This window comes from Balaenoptera physalus (assembly GCF_965194825.1).
Source record: "Balaenoptera physalus genome assembly, chromosome: 4".
Classification (NCBI taxonomy): Eukaryota; Metazoa; Chordata; class Mammalia; order Artiodactyla; family Balaenopteridae; genus Balaenoptera; species Balaenoptera physalus.
The window spans coordinates 47924956-47952147 of NC_138891.1; the positions used below are offsets into that span (position 1 = coordinate 47924956).

The window sequence follows — 27192 nt, forward strand, 5'->3', positions numbered from 1 at the left end:
ATAGCATCGAAGGGATTTTTCTTCAACCCATCCCTCTCGGCCTCAAGTCCCACTCCTCAGAGACAGCCTTTAACTCTTTTTGAGTTATGGTTTTCTCCGTAACACCAAATAATAGCTCTGTGTGTGTGTGTGTGTGTGTGTGTGTGCGCGTGTGTGTGTGAACATAGCATATATTAATCATACATTGAATGACACTCTCCTCTGAAAGTAATGCAGTTACTTACACTCATTTTCTCCCTTTCTCTTCCCATTGCCCCAATCTAAACATTGTTATTTTTTTTAGTCCTATTGTTATTATGCTTTAAAATAATATACTTACACATTAATTACTGCACTATCAATATAAGACAGTATCTCTCTGCTCACTAATATGTAAAATGAATACCTTAGGGTCCTCAAGGACCTGTTTAAGCAAAGTGCTCAGAATTGAGCCAATATTTCAGGTGTGTTCTAACCACTGTTACAGGCACTGTGACTTCTTTAAAGCAGCCTACTTTTACGTGAGCTGATTAAGCCACTCCAACATGCATTGCCCTTACCTTGGGGTCCTGACTGAGCAAAACTCTAAATCTTATTCCCATGAACAAATAATCAAGCCAGACATCTATCATCCTACCTTCAAAAATTTGATGTTATAAGCTAAAACTAGGATTTTTCTAGTTTCAAAGTGTAAAGATATAATTTTGAATCCTAATTCTATTATATTGATAATTCCTCCCTGATTTGTCCACATATCCCATGGAATACAGTAGATGGTCAATAGATATTTTCTTAATTTGTTGAAGGTTGTGGTTCATTTAACAACTATGTTTTTATCCCACTCACTGTTAAAAATATTAGCTAGGATAAGTCCAAAAATATAACACTTCCATAAAAAAGCTTGCCTCACTTCTATATGGTTATTTATCCAATTGCAGATCTCATCTAATTCACAATGAAATTTTATGAGACTTTTTCAAACATCTTGCAGAAATGAGTATGCTTGATGTATAGGGTAACCTCTCCACTTACTAACACTTATAACAAACTTAAACTGACCTACTCAAATTCTACCAGATAAGCAGCATTACCAATCCCTCTAATCCCAAGAATATATATTTATAAAGTAAATTGGGTTTTCTTGGCAAGAATTTTTTATTAAACAACTTATTCTACAACAACAATTTAAAACATTCTGGCCACTCTCCAGAGAATGTTTATCCTCAAAAATATAAACTCTACAAGAACTAAGACTTGCAAATATATTTCAAAGTGTTCTAAATATAAATAGGATTGATAAGCTATTATTTTGAATGTTAAAACCACATAGATTAGATGCATCTAGATCATTCTCAAACACTCATATAACTTACAATAGTCATATCCTCATTGTTCAAAATCCTGTCTTGTTTGGTATGGACTCCCTCCTAAAAAACTGAAATTAACTTCATTTCAGAAAAATAATCTGGGGCATGGTTGAGTATAGATTAACAATAACTCAGCAGTATTAGTGGACTATAATTTCCCCAGAAACATTTTCTGCATGTTGTTCAAATCATTTATGTTGACTTTAATATTTCATTGACATTTAGTCACATAAATTAAATGAAAAATTAAAAATAGATGAGTGATAACCTCTACTCTATGACAGGTGAGTTCTTGCTATTAGCAATTAAAATTAGAGGTGCATTTTTTTAAGCAAAATGTGTATATTCATTAATTTTTCTTAAAATTAATTTTTACTTTTCTTCTTTCCCTTCTTCCCTTGAAGAACCCTTAACTCTCGTAATTAGTGATCCTACTAAGTCCCCTTCCGTCTTTAATTCTCTAATTTTTCTTTCTGCTGAGAAGCAAAGCCAACAACATTTATATACTGTCATCAATGTATAAAACAGTGTTTCAGCATTCTCCCAGAAATCATGTCACGGTAGGTGACCTCCCGTATGGTTTTCAATTTCTTCTACACTTCACATTCTATACCAGTGGTTCTTAATCTTGACATTAGAAATACCTAAGGTGTTTTAGAAATTGCTTATGTTTGAGCCTTTTCCCAAACCTATTAAATTAGACTCTCTGAGGATGGGGCTCAGGCATTAGATTTTTGGGTTTGTTTTCTTTTAATTTCCCAAGTATTTTCATTGTATTGTACTTTAACTTCTCAATTTGGTTTTAAGATCAATGCTAATCTCCTTGAACAAGACATCTTTCTCTCAGCTTAATCAGTAATGTTATGGCTTTAAACCAGATAACTGTACTCCCCTAATCAGTCTATATCTTTTTAATCAAGAAAAATATCTCACATTCATTCTATTTTATTAATCAAGTCCTTTTGCAAAATATCACTTAAATATCTAGTTAATATTTGAGAATCCTTGATTTTCCTCTTTTTTTATATTCAAATTGACTTCTGGAATAGAATTAGGTCACATTTCAGAAAGGAGTATATTTAATATCATTTTCCATTCCAATATCCCAGAGAAGTTTTCTTTATTCTTAGTAGGAAAAATAAAGAAATTGGTAAACACCCAGGCTTAAAAATTATAATTGAGTAACTGATTATTTTTTAATTTATGTTTTCCATATATTTTCATCTAAACAGTACTTTCTATTTTCATCACGATACCTGAGAACTTGTGATGCTTGTCCAAACTCAGACTTAACTAAGTCTAGTCCTTGAAATACTTTATATAGGGGGTCTTTACTTCATCTCCATTTTTATAGTATTTGGAGGAGTAAGCATCCAAGCTTGTGATTTTATATCAAGGCAAAATTTAGCTTTTCACATAATGATGAGGACTTATTTTCCTACTTAATCTTTATCTTGTTTCAACGTTACCCACTTAATAATGCAGGATTATAAAAGCAAATCCTGCACTATTCATATACACTAGCACTAGAAACCAGTGGATTGGGACTCCAGACTCCAGATATCTCGATCCTAGTTTTAATATTACTCAGGTCTGTCAGCTTAGGTATATTATAATCCTTCTCCATTTCCTCACCTTTATACAGAAGGGAACACCGCCAGCTCTGAAATTCTGTCAATTTTGTCTGAATGTACTGAAATTGCTCAATCCATTACCTATAGATTCCAAAATAACAACAACTGAAGCAATTTCAAGAAGGTGTATTGTGAAGATTGGGCTAAAGAAATGTAGTCTAATTTTACAAAAAATTTCTTCCTGCCTCCTGCCAGAGATGGACAGAATCATTTCACATAGACATAATAAAACTATAACAAATAAATAAACAAAACTTTTCTTTTATCCTATAAATATTAGAATTATAAATGGGTAACTTCATGGATGGGTGGGTACAAAAATATATGTATGGATGGATACAGAATCTGTTTTCAGTGTACTTCTTAAAACCAAATCAGCATTATTTACATATTGGCAACATGTCTAAATTTAATTCAAAGTAGTTAGGGGGAAAAAAGATTCATAGTTTCCTAATAATGATATAAAAGTGAGGGAAAACTTAGAGAACTGCATCAAAATGAGATTTGTTTGGCTGCATCAAAGAGAACTGCATCAAAATGAGATTTGTTTGGCTGCATCAAATATTTGCTACTAACTCCTACCATCCTGTAGGGCATAGATATAAAATGACAATAAGAAAAAGAGAGAGAGAGTATATATCGCTAAGGGGATTTTGAAGACAGCAGTGCAGCAGCTCAGCTCTCCAGGATAATCCACAAAAATGGATAGCCTACTTGCAGATAATAGGATAACAGGAACTGAGGGCATTGGCTCTCCTGAATATACCTTTATGTATTAACAAGTCTATTTATTTAGAATTTAAGCCTTTGGATAATCCACAAAGGCATAATCAGTGAATGCTTAAAGGCAATTTTGTTTGACATGATATATGCTAGCACAAGTATTCTACTGAATACCTCAGCTAATGTTTTTATCTTGAAGTAATATAACAGATCTTCCTTTAAGAAATATTTTTGCCATTTTTTTCCTAAGGATTGAGGTCCACCTTAAAATATTAGTGGGAAGTTAAAATCTTCTCTTGTGCTATTCATTGTTAAATTGTTACCATAGCCATTATCATCTTTTTTTCATTCTTTTCAACAAAAATGAAAGAAGACATACAGCTCTAGGACACAGACTTCTATTGTGTGTCTGTTTGTGTATTCTATCATTGACCTTGAAGAAGTCAAAACGTTTCTTAATGCTATGAATTGTTCTGCAAAAATCTCATTAATTTCCCAGTTGAAGTTCAGCAATAAATTTAACTAATATCAACATTTTATTTAAATGGCTTTCTTTTTTCAGAACAAAAGTCTTTTGGGGAATTTTAAAATTTCAGTTAAATTGATTTTTTTGCTATTATCATTGCTCACATAACACTGAAAAACATAACAGAATTTTTCGCAGTCTTTAAACAAAAGTTTTCTAACTTTGCCTTTCAAAGATCACTGTTTCTCTTTTACATCACAAAGTAAACCTATACACTTTAAATTTTTTTTTCTTTTTTAACTCAATATTTATACTAACAACTGCTTTGAAGAAAGTCAGTGAAAACCAGCTAGAACAAGGGAATCCTGGTTCAAGTATCATTCCAGACTAGCTTTTTGTAGGCGGTCTTCCTGCTTTAAAGAAAAACAACTCTGAATAAAACATAATTTCTGCTGCCTTGCTGGACCTTCAGGGATTGAGACAATCTCCACAGGTCCAAAAGAAGAAGGAGGAAAAAAGAAGCAAACTTCACAAGGAGACAGTGAACAGTAGGCATAAATGAGTAGACTATAATCAGGAGGGAGGGCAGACAGCAGAAGCAAGAAGAACTACAATCCTGCAGCCTGTGGAACAAAAACCACATTCACAGAAAGACAGACAAAATGAAAAGGCAGAGGACTATGTACCAGATGAAGGAAAAAGATAAAACCTCAGAAAAACAACTAAATGAAGTGAAGATAGGGAAACTTCCAAAAAAGAATTCAGAATAATGATAGTAAAGATGATCAAAGACCTCAGAAAAAGAATGGATGCAAAGATCGAGAAGATGCAAGAAATGTTTAACAAAGACCTAGAAGAATTAAAGAACAAACACTTAGAAGAATTAAAAAACAAACAAACACAGATGAACAATGCAATAATTGAAATGAAAAATACACTAGATGGATTCAAAAGCAGAATAACTGAGGCAGGAGAATGGATAAGTAACACAGAAGACAGAATGGTGGAATTCACTGCCATGGAACAGAATAAAGAAAAAGAATGAAAAGAAATGAAGACAGCCTAAAAGACCTCTGGGACAACATTAAATGCACCAACATTAGCATTATAGGGGTCCCAGAAGGAGAAGAGAGAGAGAAAGGACCTGAGAAAATATTTGAAGAGATTATAGTCAAAAACTTCCCTAACATAGGAAATGAAATAGCCACCCAACTCCAGGAAGTACAGAGAGTCCCAGGCAGGACAAACCCAAGGAGAAACACATCGAGACACATAGTAATCAAATTGACAAAAATTAAAGACAAAGAAAAATTATGAAAAGCAACAAGGGAAAAACAACAAATAACATAAAAAGGAACTCACATAAGGTTAACAGCTGATTTCTCAGCAGAAACTCTACAAGTTAGAAGGGAGTGGCATGATATATTTAAAGTGATGAAAGGGAAGAACCTACAACCAAGGTTACTCTACCCGGCAAGGATCTCATTCACATCCAACGGAGAAATCAAAAGTTTTACAGACAAGCAAAAGCTAAGAGAATTCAGCACCACCAAACCAGCTCTACAACAAATGCTAAGGGAACTTCTCTAAGTGGGAAATACAAGAGAAGAAAAGGACCTACAAAAACAAACCTAAAACAATTAAGAAAATGGTCATAGGAACATACATATCGATAATTACCTTAAATGTGAATGGATTAAATGCTCCAACCATAAGACATAGGCTCGCTGAATGGATACAAAAAGAAGACCTATATATATACTGTCTACAAGAGACCCACTTCAGACCGAGGGACACATACAGTCTGAAAATGAGGGGATGGAAAAAGATATTCCATACAAATGGAAATCAAAAGAAAGCCGGAGTAGCAATACTCATATCAGATAAAATAGATTTTAAAATAAAGAATGTTATAAGACACAAGGAAGGACACAACATAATGATCAAGGGATCAATCCAAGAAGAACATATAACAATTATAAATATATATGCATCCAACAGAGGAGCACCTCAATAAATAAGGCAAATGCTAAGAGCTATAAAAGAGGAAATCGACAGTAACACAATAATAGTGGGGGAATTTAACACCTCACTTACACCAATGGACAGATCATTCAGACAGAAAATTAATAAAGAAACACAAGCTTTAAATGACACAATAGACCAGATACATTTAATTGATATTTATAGGACATTCCATCTGAAAACAGCAGATTACACTTCCTTCTCAAGTGCACATGGAACATTCTACAGGATAGATCACATCTTGGGTCACAAATCAAGGCACAGTAAATTTAAGAAAATTGAAATCACATCAAGCATCTGTTCTGACCACAATGCTATGAGATTAGAAATCAATTACAGGCAAAAAAAAACATAAAAAACACAAACACATGGAGGCTAAACAATACGTTACTAAATTACCAAGAGATAACTGAAGAAATCAAAGAGGAAATCCAAAAATACCTAGAGACAAATGACGACGAAAACACGATGATCCAAAACCTATGAGATGCAGCAAAAGCAGTTCTAAGAGGGAAGTTTATAGCTATACAAGCCTACCTCATGAAACAAGAAAAATCTCACATAAACAATCTAACCTTACACCTAAAGGAACTAGAGAAAGAAGAACAAACAAAACCCAAAGTTAGTAGAAGGAAAGAATCATAAAGATCAGAGCAGAAATAAATGAAATAGAAACAAAGAAAACAATAGCAAAGATCAATAAAACTAAAAGCTGGTTCTTTGAGAAGATAAACAAAATTGATAAGCCATTAGCCAGACTCATCAAGAAAAAGAGGGAGAGGACTCAAATCAAGGAAATTAGAAATGAGAAAGGAGAAGTTACAACAGACACCGCAGAAATACAAAGCCTCCTAAGAGACTACTACAAGCAACTCTATGCCAATAAAATGGACAACCTGGAAGAAATGGACAAATTTTTAGAAAGGTATAACCTTCCAAGACTGAACCAGGAAGAAATAGAAAATATGAACAGACCAATCACAAGTAATGAAATTGAAACTGTGATTAAAAATCTTCCAACAAACAAAAGTCCAGGACCAGATGGCTTCACAGGTGAATTCTATCAAACATTTAGAGAAGAGCTAACACCCATCCTTCTCAAACTCTTCCAAAAAATTGCAGAGGAAGGAACACTGCCAAACACATTCTATGAGGCCACCATCACCCTGATGTAAAAACCAAAGATACTACAAAAAAAGAAAATTACAGACCAATATCAGTGATGAATATAAATGCAAAAATTCTCAACAAAATACTAGCAAATAAACTCCAACAACACATTGAAAGTTTCACACACCATGATCAAGTGGGATTTATCCCAGGGATGCAAGGATTCTTCAATATATGCAAATCAATCAATGTGATACACGATAGTAACAAATTGAAGAATAAAAACCAAATGATCATCTCAATAGATGCACAAAAAGCTTTTGACAAAATTCAACACCCATTTAGGAAAAAAACTCTCCAGAAAGTGGGCATAGAGGGAACCTACCTTAACATAATAAAGGCCATATACGACAAAACCCACAGCAAACATCATTCTCAATGGTGAAAATCTGAAAGCATTTCCTCTAAGATCAGGAACAAGACAAGGATGTCCACTCTCGCCACTATTATTCAACATAGTTTTGGAAGTCCTAGCTATGACAATCAGAGAAGAAAAAGAAATAAAAGGAATACAAATTGGAAATGAAGAATTAAAACTGTCACTATTTGCAGATGACATGATGCTATACATAGATAATCCTAAAGATGCCACCAGAAAACGACTAGAGCTAATCAATGAATTGGTAAAGTTGCAGGATACAAAATTAATGCACAGAAATCGCTGGCATTCCTATACACTAACAACGAAAGATCACAAAGAGAAATTAAGGAAACACTCCAATTCACCATTGCAACAAAAAGAATAAAATACCTAGGAATAAACCTACCTTAGGAGGTAAAAGACCTGTAATCAGAAAACTATAAGACACTGATGAAAGAAATTAAAGATGATACAAACAGGTGGAGAATTATACCATGTTCTTGGATTGGAAGAATCAACATTGTGAAAATGACTATACTGCCCAAGGCAATCTACAGATTCAATGCAATCCCTATCAAACTACCAATGGCATTTTTCACATAACTAGAACAAAAAATTTAACAATTTGTATGGAAACATAAAAGACCCCAAATAGCCAAAGCAGTCTTGAGGGACAGAAGAACAGAGCTGGAGGAATCAGACTCCCTGACTTCAAACGATACTACAAAGCTACAGTAATCAAGACAATATGGTACTGGCACAAAAACAGAAATATAGATCAATGGAACAGGATAGAAAGCCAAGAGATAAACCCATGCACATATGGTCACCTTATGTTTGATAAAGGAGGCAAGGATATACAATGGAGCAAAGACAGCCTCTTCAGTAAGTGGTGCTGAGAAAACTGGACAGCTACATGTAAAAGAATGTAATTAGAACACTCCTTAACACCATACACAAAAATAAACTCAAAATCGATTAAAGACCTAAATGTAAGCCCAGACACTATAAAACTCTTAGAGGAAAACATCGGCAGAACACTCTATGACATAAATCACAGCAAGATCCTTTTTGAGCCACCTCCTTGAGAAATGGAAATAAAAACAAAAATAAACAAATGGGACCTAATGAAACTTAAAAGCTTTTGCACAGCAAAGGAAACTATAAACAAGACCAAAAGACAACCCTCAGAATGGGAGAAGATATTTGCAAATGAATCAACAAAGGATTAATCTCCAAAACATATAAACAGCTCATGCAGCTCAATATTAAAAAAAACAAACAACCCAATCTAAAAATGGGCAGAAGACCTAAATAAACATTTCTCCAAAGAAGATATACAGATTGCCAACAAACACATGAAAGGATGCTCAACATCACTAATTATTAGAGAAATGCAAATCAAAACTACAATGAGGAATCACCTCACACCGGTTAGAATGGGCATCATAAGAAAATCTACAAACAATAAATGCTGGCGAGGGTGTGAAGAAAAGGGAACCCTCTTGCACTGTTGGTGGGAATGTAAATTGATACAACCACTATGGAGGACAGTATGGAGGTTCCTTAAAAAACTAAAATTAGAATTACCATATGACCCAGCAATCCCACTACTGGGCATATACCCAGAGAAAACCATAATTCAAAAAGAAACATGCACCCCAATGTTCATTGCAGCACTATTTACAATAGCTAGGTCATGGAAGCAACCTAAATGTCCATGGACAGACGAATGGATTAAGAAGTTGTGGTACATATATACAATGAAATATTACTCGCCCATTAAAAAGCAATGAAATTGGGTCACTTGTAGAGACATGGATGGACCTAGAGACTTTAGTACAGAGTGAAGTAAGTCAGAAAGAGAAAAACAAATATCGTATATTAATGCATATATGTGGAATCTAGAAAAATGGTACAGATGAACCAGTTTGCAGGGCAGAAATAGAGACACAGATGTAGAGAACAAACGTATGGACACCAAGGGGGGAAAGCAGGGTGGGGGGTGGTGGTGGTGGTGGTGGGATGAATTTGGAGATTGGGATTGACATGTATACACTGATATGTATAAAACAGATAACTAATAAGAACCTGCTGTATAAAAAATAAAAAATTAAAAACTATAACCAGGAGCCTAAGACTTGGACCAGCAGTGAGTCGGAGGCACTGAGGCAAGACTGTTCAATTAAAAGGACAACAAAAAAGGAAAATGCAGTAGCCTCAGGACAGTAGTTTTCCTCATTTCCATTCTGCAGAAACAAACACAAATCTTCTCTGGAGGAAAGCATTTTCAATTTCATTCCTCAGAATGCCTATAGTTTAGCAACAGCAAAAAATGAGGTAACAATAAAAGATAACCAAACATAGAAAGAATCAATAAGGAACAATTCACCATGAGGAAGAATCATCAGAATAGTAAATATCTAAGTTGGATCTCCAAAGACTCCAGGTATTAGAATTATTTGATAAGAAAATGCAGTAATTAATATGAAATTAAAGAGCTAAAAGTCAAAATCCCCCAAATGAGCAAACAACAAAAGAGCATACAAAATTACCAGGCAGTTAAAAAATGTTTTAGAAAAAAATTGTTAAATTTTAAAACTAAATGTATAGGTTATATAGAAAGTGGGCACATCCCATTATAAACACTCCCATAAAAGTCAAGAATATGATAAGATGCCACCTGAAACGTGGAGGAAAAACCTCAACAAGGAATGGGAAATTTGTGTACAATTTTTCTGAAAGGTATTTTAAAAAATGAATAAATGGATAAATACAGGGTGTGCTTCCTCAATATTTTAAAGATGTCACCTATCAAATTCAATGTAAATCTAATCCAAAAATTAATACTGTTTTTCATGAAATATGAATACTGATCCTAACATTTACTTAGAAGGATAAGATGCCAGAGGATTGTTAAAATTAAAAAAACCCAAAAAACAAAAAAACCCCACAGAAGTAGGAATTTCTCTACCAGATATCAAAACATACAATAAAGCTATGCTGGTTAAAACAGTGGTGTATTTATGTAGGAAAAGGCAAATAGACTAATGGAAAGAATAAAGCATCCAGAAACAAATTCATGTATACCTGGAAATTCAAATGATAACAGTGGAACTTCAAACCAGTGAGGGAGACAAAGTTTTCAAAAGAAATTATTCAAAAAGAATCTTGGATGTCCATTTGTAGGAAAAAAAAAACATTTTACACAAAAATAAACTGCAAAGTTAAATGCAAAACAAAAATCGACAATAGAATAAGTATTAGCAGAAACTAAAGGAGAACACCTCTATAAATATGAATTGTGGAACATGTTCCTAAGCTAGATACAAAACCAGAGCCACAAAGAAAATCATTTCTTAGACTCAACTTCATAAAAATTTAAAACTTTTGAATGATAAAAATCACATAAACAAAGTTAAAAGATGTATGCTTGAAAGAGACAAAATATTTGCATCATATATAATAAAGGATAATGAATATATTTATCAAACTACTATTATTGATAGTATTCCCGAGTCCAGTTGATAAGATAAAGGGCTTGATCAGATAATGCACAAAGAACAAGAAATATAAATGGCTAAAAAATAATTGAAGAAGAAATTCATCCTAATTTTTTGTCCATTAGATTCACAAAAGAATGAACACATTAGTGGTATCTATCACTGACAAGAATGTGGGGAAAGAAACACCTTTGCACACCTCTGACGTGTATACCAATTGGAACAATATTCCTGCATCTAAACCATCCTTTAAGAATTGAATCCCTGTTGACCCAATAGCATCACTTCTAGAAATGTATCTCTAAGAACATATCACAAGAAATTACTTATGTGGTCTTAAAGATGTGTGTGTGCACGTGTGTGTAAATGTGTGTGGGTATGTGTGACAGTTGGTTAGAGACAATATCTCTTATAATCAACAGGTGATTGAATAATTAAATTATGACCATCCATACTATGAATTACTATGTAGCAGGTAAAAATTCAGGTCTATGTATACTCACATTGAAAGATCTCCAGGAGATATTGTTTAGGGAAAACAAGTTGCAGGAAAGTATGTCTCATGTGATGCCACTTACATAAAAATTAATAATAAATCCTACTTTGTATTTGTATACACACATAGGATGGTATACAGTATATAATAATAAATTATAACAACACCACATATTATTATAATATAACATGTTATAGTATATAAGTATGTGATATAAATATAAGACAATACACATCATGTTAATAATAGATATTTCTTGGGAGAGGGATTGATTTGAAGGGGGAGTGAAGAAAAGGGATATTCACTTCTTGTACTACATGCTTTCTCATTTGTAATTTTTACAGAAGAGCATTAATCTGTTTACTTGCATAATTTAAACAAAATGAAAATGGCTTTGTCTCTGGATGGATAGAGGAAAGTTGAGGAGAGAGGGTATGCAGAAGGGAAAGGAAGACACACAGGTAAGAGCTAGTCACCAGCACAAGAGTCTTTGAATTTTCCTTCCCAACCTTGGGTGCACAATACAGAAACCAGACTCTGGGAAAAATCAAAACCTCAAACAAAAGATTAAGTTACAAACTGATCTGATTCTGGTGGCCAAATCAGGATTAGTAGCCCAGGAGAGAAGAGTTAGGAGCAATAGAAAAGCCTAATCAGATTCACTGGTTGAGATATTTCCCAGAGGCTTTGAAAATCCTTTTACTCCCATGGTGATTCCTCCTCTAAATGACCAAGTTACTGGCTCCCAGCAGGGCCTTGCCATCAGTGATTGCCATCTTATGAGACAATTTAGGAGTCCAAAGCAAAATGCAATTGGACTATTACTTATACCAAATGTTATAGGGATAAACTTATTGTTTAATAATCACTGGAAAGCACAATAGAGCAGTTCTCCAAAAAAGAACTGAAGTAAGTCTCAGGAAATTATTTGGAACTAAATTACTTTGGTCTGAAAATCCTTTAATTTAGCAATTCATAGACCAAAATATGGTTCAATCAAAGGCTCTTTGAAATAAGAATGCTTTCTTTCATTTTTCCCTGTTCCCTAAATTAACCCTAGTCCTATAAAATATCCAAAAGAATTTTATGCAATAAAACAAAGGCTTAACCTGGTAGCTGAAAGCCCTGTGGTTTGTTGTGAAGACATACAGGCTAAGACTATTATGCATTTATCGAAGTGAAATGGATTTAGACTAATGTGAAAGACGGCATGACAAGCTTCATTACAATGTAATGGTATAAAAGTCAAAGCAAAAATAGCATGATAAAACTGACTTGAAAGAGGCCAGGTAGTCTTAACATTGATGATAGCTATACACAATTCTGACTCTAAGAACATTTTTTTCACTTGCTTTTAAAGTTATAAAACCTTTCAGGGAATTCTATAATGATAAAATATCTGTTATTTCTTTCATATTTAGCTTTGACAAAGATTTGTGCATTTAACTAAAATTTATTGAGGACCTACTATGTATATGGCACAACCCAAAAAGCGAGTTCCAAACCTCGTGAATCCTGTCGGTTAGTTGATAGTTACACTATTTTATATGCTTTATTCAACATGTATTTAATGTACATTAATATGTGCTAGATACTGGGAAACACAAAAATGAATTCAACAAATAATCTTTGTCTTTAAGCACTCAAAATACAGTGAAAGATAGAGTATACATATACAACCTTCAAGTATACATGTCAGGTTGTGTTAAATTCAATAATGAGGGACTTCCCTGGTGGTCCAGTGGTTAAGAATCCGTCTTGCAGTGCAGGGGATGCCGGTTCAATCCCTGGTCAGGGAACTAAGATTCCCACATGCCGCGGGGCAACTGAGCCTGTAGGCCACAACTACAGCAACAAAGAGCCCACGCACCACAAGGAAAGATCCTGCACGTGCAACTAAGATCTGAGGCAGCCAAAAAAAACCCCACAAATAAATAAATATTTAAAAAAATAAATTCAATAATGGGAGTTAGAACAAAGTGCTAAAAGATCTCAGAAAATAGAACAACTAAAGGCTAAGGCATCAGAAAAGTTTTCATTCTGAGTTTCTTTGGTATTTAAGATTCACAGTAATATGTATTCACTTCAAACTGTCAAAAAATAATCACTGGGGCTTCCCTGATGGTGCAGTGGTTAAGAATCTGCCTGCCAATGCAGGGGACATGGGTTCGAGCCCTGGTCCGGGAAGATCCCACATGCCACAGATCAACTAAGCCTGTGCGCCACAACTACTGAGCCTGTGCTCTAGAGTCTGTGAGCCACAACTACTGAGCCCGTGAGCCTAGAGCCCGTGCTCCACAAGAGAAGCCACCGCAGTGAGAAGCCCACTTGCCGCAACTAGAGAAAGCCCGCATGCAGCAACGAAGACCCAATGCAGCCAAAAAAAAAAAAAATCACTGAACAAACACTGCAAGGTGCCAAGCACTGTGACTGACACCAAGTGTACAAGCTGAAAGGACACTGACCCTACTTAGGAAAGCTAACTACAATTTCAGTACAACAGAACACGTGCTCTAAGGAGGGACACACAGGTGCAATGGGAGTGCAGAGAAAGAAACACCTAGGTCTGTCTGAAAGACTCCAGAAAGTCTGAAACTTAAAGGATAAATAGGCTTTTGCCAATTGAGCATGGAGGAGAGGGAACTGAAGGCAGAAAGAAGGGCACGTGGCAGAGCCATGAGGCAGCATGGTGGAAACAGGCAAAGTGTGATGCGGAGCATCAAATGAATGGAAGAGAAAAGCAAGAAGCGAGGTGGGCCTGGTAGACTGGGGGAGGGCTTTATATAAAAGCTTAAGAATTTTAGAGCTGATATTTAGAATGAGGGTAAGAGGAGGTATTGAAGATTTTTTTCTTAGACACCACTTAATTAGCAGGATGAAGGGCAGATTGGAATGAGACCCGTATGCAAGAAGGGAGACATGTTAGGCAACCTTGCAATGTTTTGGGTGAGCTAACTCGAAAGATAATAATTCAAAAGAAGATGAGATTTTGAATTAGAGCAATGGCAGTTGAGAGGGAGAGGTGAGGCTGATAAATATATTTGATGGTAGAATCAACTAGAATTGGCAGTTGAGTGGTGAAGTTTCAGGTGAAGGGAGGAGATTTACATTCTGATAGGTAATACAGTAAAATAAGCAAGTTTGGCAGGACTCATGCACAGGGTGAGGCTAAGGAGTTGAAGACGAATTTCTATTTTTTTCTGTTTAACTTTCACATATACAAGTATCACTTTAGAATAGAATTAAAAGTCAGAGTCACCGAAAAAGTCTCAGAGGCTGTCCCCAGTAAGCCTATTGCCCGTCCTTCTTCTCTTCACGGCCAGGTATCTTGAAATCTATCACACGTTAACTGGATCTATATCAGGCATTATGTAAAACAGAAGCGTTACAGAGGACCACATGATGAGATTATTAGAGATAAAGAAATTCTTCTGGGAGATATGAGTAGTAAACAATGTGATCAGGATACAACCGGGACTACCTGGTTTTGGTACAATGTTTTTCCCACCATATTTAGAATGTGCACCAATATTATCAAACAGAATGGACTAATATACTTAACTGAAATGTTCTTAATGTACTTGATATTCTTCAGATTAACTTTGATTTCTAATTTACTGAGTCTCTTCAATGGAAAAGCAACAATAGTTCATTGGCTGTGCCTATTCCATATCTTAGCAAAGCAACATTTTCTCATTCCCATTTCTGTTTTGTATTTTTATTGGATTAGTGAGTACTTTGGAAACTCTCAAAATGTGGCCTATTGAGAACCCAAAAATAAGGATTACATCTATGAGTACATGGCTTAAAAAAAATTTTTTTAATGAAATACCTTGTCCAGTTGCCCAGGACTATTCCTAAATTACCATCAGTATCATTTTTAAAATACAGATTTCCAAAAACATAGTAGTAAGTCACTATATTTTAAAAATCTACACCAGCTTTAAGAGGAATTTCGGACCAAAGATAGATTTGGGTAGGAACTGGGAAGGCAGAACTAAATAAATTAAATGCACACTGTTACTAACTTTATCTTTGGAGAAGATGAAGAGTTGTTTTCTTGCAGCAAAGAATTGGACAGCTATTACGCTGGCTGAGTGACCCCAAAGGACACCAACCGGCTTAGAGACAACATAGGGGTTCCAAAGGCAAACTTTATTGTTAAAGCCAGCAGTTGCTAATCAGAATTAGAAAGAAAAAGAATGTTTTTAACAACATGAATACTCTACTTTTTTTTGAAACGAGTATATCACATACTGTACCACCATAGGTTGATAAAAGCCTTCTGAGCACTAATGCACCCTTGTCTTGAAGGAAGGAAAATCTTATCATTGTCCAATAGCCCAGGCTAATAGGGCATGAATGCTATCACTGGAAATAGCTGAAATGCAGGGTGTAGGGGAGAAGGAGTCTGCATGGGGTGAAAGGACAAGACAGTTCCATTAAGAGGCAACCAGTAGCCCAACCCGGAGGGCAGAAAATCCTTCTCCCAGTCCCCAAGTTCCCCGTCTACAGCCATCACAGCCTAGGAATGCAGACCACGTTAAAATTATCCCAGGCGTAAGAGAGAACTAAAACAATATTTAAAGTTTCCAAATTGATGAAAAAGTATACGGAAACCAATTATTTTCACTGTCATGTAAATAATCAAGTATTTGCAAGCAAATAAGCAGCAGAAATATATGTTTGACCCGCTCTATTGAGGCAATAGTTTTTTTGGTTTTTTTTTAACACAAATTGATTATATTCAGGGAGCACATCAAAAACTGGGAGCACAGTGCTTCTTCAGGTCTGGGGAAACTCAGCAGGCACTCTTTGTCGTTCCCTTGTTTAGGGCCAACCGTGGAGCTGAACTTATTCACATTTACGGAATCGCCATAAATGGCAGACCCTTATTTGGATTAATACCCAGTGTAAGGGTTATAGCAATAAGAGGAAGTGAACCCACTCTTGTTTCAAGTCTTTACCCCATAGTATGAAATTAGTAAGACAATTGATAAATTTTACCCTGAGTGTTACTGCATACAGTAAGTAATATGTAATACCAGCACTGTGCCAGGTACAAGGTAGCGATCAGTATAAAGGGGCTGAAATAATCAATGAATCAATGCAATGGTTGATACTTGAGTTCTCCCAAACTCAATTCACTAACTCCTCCAGCTTTCTCTAATAAATCTACAATCCTCCTTGAAAGTCTGATGTTGGCATATTCCTGAGTTCAAAGTCAAGGTCTCTTTTTACCATGATTGTCAGCTGTGATTGTTGGGAATTTTAGAGACTCAGCTTAGCTGATATCAATACTCTTTATATAAATGATAATTTTTGAAAGAGGGTTAATATGATCCATTCTGTAGGCCATGTATGTTCATTCTCTGTACTACCCTATTAATTTTCAAAATAATACCTCACTTTTTTATAATATTTGAACTAATATCATATATATCAAATTATCAGCTTTCAAAATATCTAAATGTTTTATTTAAATAGATAATGCCTGAAAACCTTTATCGCTTATTTCTTCAGCTAAAATTTACATCAAAAAAAGAACTCTCCTTTAGTATGCTAAAGGACAAATCTGAAATTTTTCAAAAAGCATTGGAAGTTGTATTCTGAAAGGTGATTGAAAAACATTCTACATTTTGCATTTCTCTAGTAAGTGAGTGAGTGTGTGTGTGCGTGTGTGTGCACGCACATAAGAAAATGATGTATTTGGGTTGAGCATTTGGTGATGTTAGGAAGATGGCAGAAGGCAGACACTGCATTCTTTCTCTATGTCATTTTACATTCCCCACCAATTCTGATAAAAAGACTCATTAAAGCACTGGGGAACTTTCTCATATTGTCACCCCAATGTAGTTCATATACGCTGCACATCATAATGCATCATTATCAGACATAATAAAATGTGAGCTGCTCAAGTTGGTCTCTCTGGCAATAAAGCAACATGGTGAAGAGGCTCCAAGCATGCAGATATGCATCCCAGACTACTGATGAGTCCCTCACAGTTATCATGATTTATTTTACATACCAATTAAATTGAGATGAGAGTGGTAATCAAAAGCATGAATGCCCTGGGCAATGTTGAAGGATGTCATTTTAAGATGCTTTTTTGATTTCTCTCTGCATGCCAGCACCATAGTGTTTGTATTGCTGGTTGTACTGGAAATAATAGCATCTAAGGACGCATTGTAAGTAACTGATTAGAAAAGAAAGGAAAACAACCTTTAGTCGATTTCTCAAAAGATACAGGCAAATAGAATTGTTTTAAAAGATAAAATTAAAAATTAAACTCAGATTATGATGATGCAACCTGACACTTAGAAAACACCTCACTAACCCCTTCTCTCACCAAAGTACCTACAGTGAAAAGTCACATCAAAGTCTGCATTCAGACTTTTCCTCCACCCCAACGATAGCTTAAAAATTTTTTTAATTAGAACACATGACAGGAAACAATATTAATCACAATAATCATGTGGGATCCTCGAGATATAAGCATCTGGCCAAAATGCTGGGTTCTTCCTCCTGGGCCTAAAGCAGGCAAACAGGAGCTCAGCAGCCATCTGCTGCTCTCAAGGTCCGGCTCACGCCCAATCCATTGGTTTTTTTATGTTTTGACTGGTCTAGAATGTTTCAGAGTGGGGTGTCCTGGACTTAATGCTCTGCCAAGAGTCACAAACACAGCTAGAAGCCCAGGTTGATTGGCTGTTCCCCTGTTCCTGATTATCTAGTACTAGACAGGCAGCAAAGTCCCACTTCCCAAGCAACAAAAGTGATCCTGCTGCCTTTTGTCAGAACGACCTATGCATTCCTATCAGACTCTCAGGCTCCAAAAGACATAGCTGCTCAGTCACCAACTTCAAACCACTAAGCCCTCCATGTTTAGAGGGCAGTTCTCTTTTGCATTTTGCTAAGACAATGATTTGTGCCCCAAGGTGAAAGATTTCTGATTTGACCTCAAGCCCAAATTTCTTAAATTCTTAAATTTCTTAAATTCTAAATTCTTAAATTCTTAAATTCTTAAATTCTAAATTCTTAAATTTCTTTCTCACATAAAGACGGATGTTGGAAATTTGTACAGCTTAAGAAAAGTTGCTTTAATAGAACGGCTCTTGAAAATGTTTCTGATCTGTTTATTATACAGAATCAAGAATAACACTCTTGGAATACAATTCTCAATGGATCACTCACATTCCTGCACTTCTTATGAAACTAATCCCTGACAGCTCTTCCTTCCACACTATCTTGTTAAAGGTGTTTACATAGAAAACAGCCTTAGAATGTAAGATCGCTTCTCCCTTTGCAGCAAATGATAGACAAACTTACTACCAAGAATAACTCTGGAGCAAAAGATAGCATGCGCCTGCCCACTGTAGAAGATTCAGGTTCTCTAAACTCAGGGTTCCTCTCCTGTAACATGACCCACTGCGTGTGCAGGCATTAGTCTGCAACTGTCTGCTTTGCCTCTGTGGGACTTGGGTGTCAAGGGGAACTGACACAAATATGCAGATACTCATGGGGCTTGCTGTGCTGGGAGTAATGAAGTCTTTTTTCTCTAACACAGGAGTCTTCTGTCCTCTGTCATTTTAAGATTATTTTAAAAATTCTTTCTCCAAGTGAGAACCACAGTATTTGTATTGTTAGCTGTGCTGGAAATGGCAAGCTAACTTATTAGTAACTACCTTGGAAATAGTCTTACTATTTTGGTGAAAGAATTTAATTTGCTTTATATAGATATGTGTATATACATATGTGTATAAATATACACACATATATATGAATACATACATTTCCGAATTACTAAAGGCAAGGAAATTCTGAGAGGTAGAAGTATAGCTCAATACATTCTTTCCTTTGAGCTTATTCTATTAAGATGATTGCTTCTAAAAGCAACTGGGACTTATATGTTTTAACATGACCAATTTAAAACTAAGGAGATTGGGGCTATTCATGTGTCACATACAGATGTCCTCTCTCAAAACACAGCATCCAATCTTCAGATTTATTAGGCATCTACTATGTGCCCTGTGCTATGATACCTTTAATAAGAGAAGAAATAGACATAGCTTTGATGATCCCAAGCTTGGAAAAAAAGATATGTAAATCAAACAATTACAGAAAACTTTAGTATACAATAAAGGGATAAATTGAGTAGTACAGAAATTATAATAGAAGTTCAAAGATGAAAGAAACCAGTGTGGGCTTCAGGGTTTGGAAGACATTTGGTGGGCCCTGACAAAAAGAGAGCATTTCAAGAGATAAGTGGTGACAAAACACATGTGTGGGAAACAAAAGGTAAACTCCAGAATCCAGAGCTCAAAGAAGACGAATCTACTCCTTCATTTTACAGGCTAAGAAATAGAGACCCGTCCAGGTTCAAAGATTTGGCCAAAGTCAGCAACTGACTGCTGTCCAACTCAGAGCTAGAGCCCAAGCATTCTGATTCTGAGTTTGGTAGTTTAATGTTATATAATGTGCAATATTAAAAATCCAGTCGGGATTGGACATTAGCGTTTGGCAGAGCCAGAGTACAAAGTCAGATCTGATCTCCTGACCACTGGAACAGGGCTTCTCATGTTTTAATATGCACAACTGTCACCTAGAGATCGGTGTTAAAATGCAGATTCTCATTCAGAAAACCTAAGGTGCTGCATTGCTAACGATCCGCAGTTGTGTTTGCTGATGCTCTCTTAGGACCACACTTGGAGCAGCAAGACACTAGAATACATTCCTTAGAGCACTGCCATCCTTCTATAGCCTAGAGAATTAAACCACAGTTCTTAAAATTTGGGATATCAAATGCCCCTTTGGGAATCTGATGAAAGATATAGACCTTCTCCACCAGAAAGATGTGTACACACACAAAATTTTATATAAAATATCAGGATCTGGGGAACCTCCCCCCTTCTACTCATGAAGCCCAACCATGATAGATCTGAAGAACTCAGCTAATTAATTTCCAGCTACAAAGTAATTTGGGATTGCAAAACACTCCACCTGCTTTTTCAAGTGATTCTTAAAGTTTCTGTTACTAATGATGGATATGCTTTGTGTTAATCAATGCCGAGTAAGCAGCTCTTTGCAGGGGAGAGCCCTTTGCAGGAAGCAGCTCTCTGCAGGAGGCCCCTTTTGTCTTGTCGCTTTAGCAAAGCTATATTGTAACTAACCTTTAAACTAGGCGCCCCCATGCTCTACTCACCTCCTGCCCAAGCACACCTTTCAAATCTTTTGATCACACAATGCCTTGCCTAACCTGTTGATGCTTTCCTTACATCAAAGAAATAGAAATGAAGACTAAGTAATTAACAGATGACTAGATCTTTTCCCCAGCTTCCCCTTCTGTAATCCCTCAAGCCAACTGTGTGAACAAGACAGCATTTAAAGAAAGATCACAAGCAGTCCACAAGTCTGCATGCAATGGGAGAAGGTGATGAATCTGACCCCCTACCTCAATGATTAAATGAGTTTGCTCCCCCTTTTTCCCTTTAAAACCTTTCATGGCCGAGCAGAATCTTCCGAGTTGGTTCTAGAACACAAGTCCGCTTTCTCCCCAGGTTGCAGGCCTCCTGAATAAAGCAGCCTTTCCATTCCTACCATCACTTGTCTCTCAAGTATTGACTTTCAAGTGGCGAGCAGCCCAACCTGAGTTCAGTAATGCCCACTTTGGCGCAACTAAGGAGCCCGTGAGCTGCAACTAAGGAGCCCGCCTGCCGCAACTAAGACCCCACACAACCAAATTAATTAATTTTTAAAAATACAAAAAAAAAAAAAACCCCACTTTGGGCTTCTCTTTTTAGTTTCTACTTCTTTAAAGTAAATGAGTTTAACCGATCTTTGATGCCAGGGTTCTATAAATCAATGCCAGAAAACAATTTCTAAGGAAAAAAGGAGGAGCTGCAATAATGCAAAGGAGACTTTCAGAAAGGAGAGCTCACAGAGCTCTAGGCAAACAGAATAATTCACTGAGCAGTGTATTGTGAAATGTCGTGAAACACAAAAAGACTGCTAAGGGCCAAACTGGTCTATTTCTCCACTCTGCCCAGAATTCACCTGGATGGTACATTTCTTGCTCATCCCCCATCATGTAATCTCCCTCAATCTATGGATTACTTATAATAATTATTCGGGTAATTTTTTGAATCCCTCCCATTCATTACCAGGTATCATCATGGCAGATGCCCTCACGCTGTAGTCATCTTTAGTGGGCAGATATCCCAAATCTACTGACGAGGAAATAGTCCAAAAGCCATATCACCCAAAGGCATGTGGCTAATTGGAGGTGGAGATGAGATTGAGCCCAGTCCTGTCTGGCTGTGAGCTTTCCATTTTGTACTTCTGCATCCTTAGTTTTCACTAAGCCACACTGCTGTATGTACGCCAGGTTCTTTCTATTACCTGATCTGAAGTTCTTTCTATTACCAACCACATTTCTGTTCCCCAGACTCTCAATCCCAGACCAAACTCCCACTTCATCTTTAGTCTTTCCTGATCTCTTCACTTTTTTATTGCTACTTATCCCCCTAGGACATAGTATTCCTATGTCCTCTTGTTTTCCATCTTTTTCTCATCTACTCTTTCCTTCTGAAAGAAAGAAAGAAAGAAAGAAAGAAAGAAAGAAAGAAAGAAAGAAAGAAAGAAAGAAAGAAAGAAAGAGAAAGAAAGAAAGAAAGAGATAAATGAAGGAAGGAAGGAGTAATCAGTTCTTATAAAACTGAGTTCTTTGAGCCTCACTGGGGAGCAATTAATTTTAGGAACATAAAGGTTGCTGATCACTTTTACACTAACACTGCTACTTTACTAGAAGTACCAACAGTATAAAATCTGACGACAAGTATCCTCGTCAGGAGCAACCTCAATGAAAATATTCCCTTTGTTTACAGAAAATGCTAAGAGTTATTATAACCCGACTTAATGAAGCAATATTATAATACATAAAGTATACAACACAGCACTATAATTATATCTTCAAGTCCATGGAAATTCCATAATATCATTACACTACAATCAAAATAAAGTATTTCTACCCAGAAAGTTGCTTTGTCATGTGTTTCCACATTATATCCAAGTATCTTCTTTAGTTTTGAGGCTATAAAGAAAGACATATAAAGAAGTACATTCTGCCCCGGTATTTAAAGTATGGCTGTAAGATATTGAACCTGGAGGTTAGCAAGCGACATTCATGGGCCTGTAGTGTTACATATTAGAGGCTCAACAATTCACACTTTATTTCTAAACCAAGATATAACCCGTTTCTGATTAAATTGTAAAATGCCGGAGCTCCTGAAAATGCCTGAGCAAAAGGTGAAAGTAAAGCCATTTCCTTAAAATCAGATTAACTGATATATAAAAATGTGTTCCTCCCTTCTTGAAGAGAGGAAAGGAAATAATGGGTTATGATGAAAAAGTTTTTAAAATATCAAGCTAGGGAATGGGATGAACTGATAAAGTATATGAGTTGTTTTTAACATTCTCAGTGAGTTTGAGGATTGGTAAAGAAATATTTTAAAATTACTTTTCAATAATATTTGAGAGGAAAAAAGACAATTTGATCATGTCTGTCCAGTACGATGCTAACTTTCAGCTCTTCCACTGTCTTGCCCCTTAGTCATAAAAAAGGCATTAAGGGAAGCTGTCATTGATCTCTGTCCTCATGTTGCTGTCAAAATAACCCTGTGTAGGGCTTCCCTGGTGGCGCAGTGGTTGAGAATCTGCCTGCCAATGCAGGGGACACGGGTTCGAGCCCTGGTCTGGGAGGATCCCGCATGCCGCGGAGCAACTAGGCCCATGAGCCACAACTACTGAGCCTGCGCGTCTGGAGCCTGTGCTCCGCAACAAGAGAGGCCGCGATAATGAGAGGCCCGCGCACCGCGATGAAGAGTGGCCCCCACTTGCCACAACTAGAGAAAGCCCTCGCACAGAAACGAAGGCCCAACACAGCCATAAATAAATAAATAAGGGTATTTAAAAAAAAAAAAAAAAACCCTGTGGAATAGCAATTAGTTAATGTGAAAAAAGTGATTTGAAATGAAAAGTGATGCCCAAAAACTAAGTAAGTAATCTTATTAAGTACCCTTAGAGTAAGCTAGAATGAGGCCACTCTTTTATCATTTGCCAACAGATGAAAGCTATAGCAGGGTAGAAAATTGGGCCATTTCTAACTAGGAATTCTTATTATCATTTTTCAGGCTTTTACTTTATGAGTCACATGACTTAGGAAAACTCACTACCTTGAACTTTCTTTGATGCCCTCTTGTTTGAGGGAGTTTATTTTCAGTTGCATTTCTTATTTTGAAGTTGGAGTACCATTCTCTGAGACCACCACAGGGCTCTCTACATTCTGAGCAGCTGCCATTTCAAAGAGGAAAGATAAGAAAGAATAATTCTATCTATTCCATTTTTAAAAATCAAAATACATCTAACTCAGCACTGGTAGGTATATTAAAAATAATAATGCAGTTCATTTAATGAATTTTCAGAATACTGATTAGACCTATGTTCACAATACAATGGATCTTACCCTTCCACCACACTGTGGAACGAGCTGCAGGAAAAGATCTTTTACTTCAAACTGAGGCCAGTGGCTCACAGCTGATTTCAACTGCATTAAACCCAGTGAGGGCGCTGGCAGGAAGGGCAGCGTGTTCCAGCTGACTCAGTGGTGCACCATTTTTGTCTGGAGGGCTGATTTAGATGCAGGGAAGTGGAAAAACACACCAGCAAGACACTAAATCTGGCTTCTCTTCCAAACTTAGTCCCATCAATTATGAAGGCTCCCAAAGGAAACGACCTGCTGTCTGGATTCTAAATTCCAGGGCACAGTTCCATTAATTAGCTCAGTAATTATTGACTTTATCAGTTCAAACTCGTAGCCGTGGTCAAACAAAGGGGGCGAAACACCCTTCAACATAATAAAAAGTCAATCATTTTTATTATTGGCAATTTAGTATTCACTCTTTCCGGAACTGTACTTCCAGTCTCTGGTTTCCAAGGTTTCCAATGATATTGTCTATATGAAAAGGTAATTCTTTGGGACCAAAAGAAAAAGAGAAACTTCTTTGAGGTTGAAGACATTTATGTCTTGCCACTACTGCCCAAAATCACTGTACTTACTTTTCAAGCATTTCAGAAGGTAATTATTTTTCTGTTAAAATACACCACAGAACCACTCAGATGCAATGAAAACATTTTCTCCTTCAAAGTTTTAAATAAGTATGAACCTTACCTTAAAGCAGTAAGCTAGGGGGTCTGGGCAAGATGGCGGAAGAGTAAGACGCGGAGATCGCCTTCCTTCCCACAGATACATTAGAAATACATCTACACGTGGAACTGCTCCTACAGAACACCCACTGAACGCTGGCAGAAGACCTCAGACCTCCCAAAAGGCAAGAAACTCCCCACGTACCTGCATAGGGCAAAAGAAAAAAGTAAAAACAGAGACAAAAGAATAGGGAATGAACCTGCACCAGTGGGAGGGAGCTGTGAAGGAGGAAAGGTTTCCACACACTAGGAAGCCCCTTCGCGGGTGGAGACTGCGGGTGGCGGAGGGGGGGAGCTTCGGAGCCACGGAGGAGAGCGAAGCCACAGGGGTGTGGAGGGCAAAGCGGAGAGGTTCCCGCACGGAGGCTCGGCGCCGAGCAGCACTCACCAGCCCGAGAGGCTTGTCTGCTCCCCCGCCGGGGCGGGTGGGGCTGGGAGCTGAGGCTCGGGCTTCGGTCGGATCGCAGGGAGAGGACTGGGGTTGGCGGCGTGAACACAGCCTGAAGGGGTTAGCGCACCACAGCTAGCCAGGAGGGAGTCCGGGAAAAAGTCTGCAGCTGCCAAAGAGGCAAGAGACTTTTTCTTCCCTCCTTGTTTCCTGGTGCGCGAGGAGAGGGGATTCAGAGCGCCGCCTAAACAAGCTCCAGAGACCGGTGCGAGCCGCGGCCATTAGCTCGGACCCCAGAGACGGCCGTGAGACACTAAGGCTGCTGCTGCCGCCACCAAGAAGCCTGTGTGCGAGCACAGGTCACTCTCCACACCTCCCCTCCCGGGAGCCGGTGCAGCCCACCACTGCCGGGGTCCCGTGATCCAGGGACAACTTCCCCGGGAGAACGCACGGCACGCCTCGGGCTGCTGCAACGTCACGACGCCTCTGACGCCGCAGGCTCGCCCCGCCTCCTCCGTACCCCTCCCTCCCCCCAGCCTGAGTGAGCCAGAGCCCCCGAAGCAGCTGCTCCTTTAACCCTGTCCTGTCTGAGTGAAGAACAGACGCCCTCAGGCGACCTACACGCAGAGGCGGGGACAAATCCAAAGCTGAACCCTGGGAGCTGTGCGAACAAAGAAGAGAAAGGGAAATTTCTCCTAGCAGCCTCAGAAGCAGCGGATTAAAGCTCCACAAACAACTTGATGTACCTGCATCTGTGGAATACCTGAATAGACAACGAATCATCCCAAATTCAGGAGGTGGACTTTGGGAGCAGGATATATTAATTTTTCCCCTTTTCCCTTTTTTGTGAGTGTATATGTGAATGCTTCTGGGTGAGATTTTGTATGTATAGCTTTGCTTGCACCATTTGTCCTAGGGTTCGGTCCGTCCATTTTTTTTTTTTTTTTTTTTTTTTTTTTACTTAAAAAACTTTTTTCTTAATAAGTGTTTTCTTAATAATTTTTTCCTTATTTTCTATTTTTAAAAATTAAAAAAAATTTTCTTAATAAGTTTTTTCATATTTTTTATTTTAAAAAATTAAAAAATTTTTTTTCTTAATAAAGTTTTTTCTTAATAATTTTTTTCTTATTTTTTATTATAAAAAATTAATAAATTTATTTTTAAAAATTTAAAAAAATTTTTTTCTTAATAAATTTTTCCGTAATAATTTTTTTCTTATTTTTATTATAATAGCTTTATTTTATTTTATTTTATTTTATCCTCTTTCTTTCTTTCTATATTTTCTCCCTTTTATTCTGAGCCGTGTGGATGAAAGGCTCTTGGTGCTCTAGCCAGGCATCAGGGCCGTGCCTCTGAGGTGGGAGAGCCAACTTCAGGACACTGGTCCACAAGAGACCTCCCAGCTCCACGTAATACCAAACGGCGAAAATCTCTCAGAGATCTCCATCTCAACATCAAGACCCAGCTTCACTCAACGACCAGCAAGCTACAGTGCTGGACACCCTATGCCAAACAACTAGCAAGACAGGAACACAGCCCCATCCATTAGCAGAGAGGCTGCCTAAAATCATAATAAGGCCACAGACACCCCAAAACACACCACCAGACGTGGACGTGCCCACCAGAAAGACAAGATCCAACCTCATCCACCAGAACACAGGCACTAGTCCCCTCCACCAGGAAGCCTACACAACCCACTGAACCAACCTTAGCCACTGGGGACAGATACCAAAAACAACAGGAACTATGAAACTGCAGCCTGTGAAAAGGAGACCCCCAAACACAGTAAGATAAGCAAAATGAGAAGACAGAAAAACACACAG

The 27192-nt window shown here is 37.2% G+C and overlaps 1 protein-coding gene across 1 annotated transcript in view; it reads right to left on the bottom strand.

The window, feature by feature from the left end:
- The window catches only part of WDR49 (WD repeat domain 49), a 152515-nt gene that overhangs the window by 80294 nt on the left and 45029 nt on the right, over nt 1–27192 (bottom strand). The window contains 2 exon segments of the mRNA XM_082459466.1: nt 15753–15901; nt 17753–17920. Coding sequence (XP_082315592.1) covers nt 15753–15901; nt 17753–17920 — 317 coding nt within the window.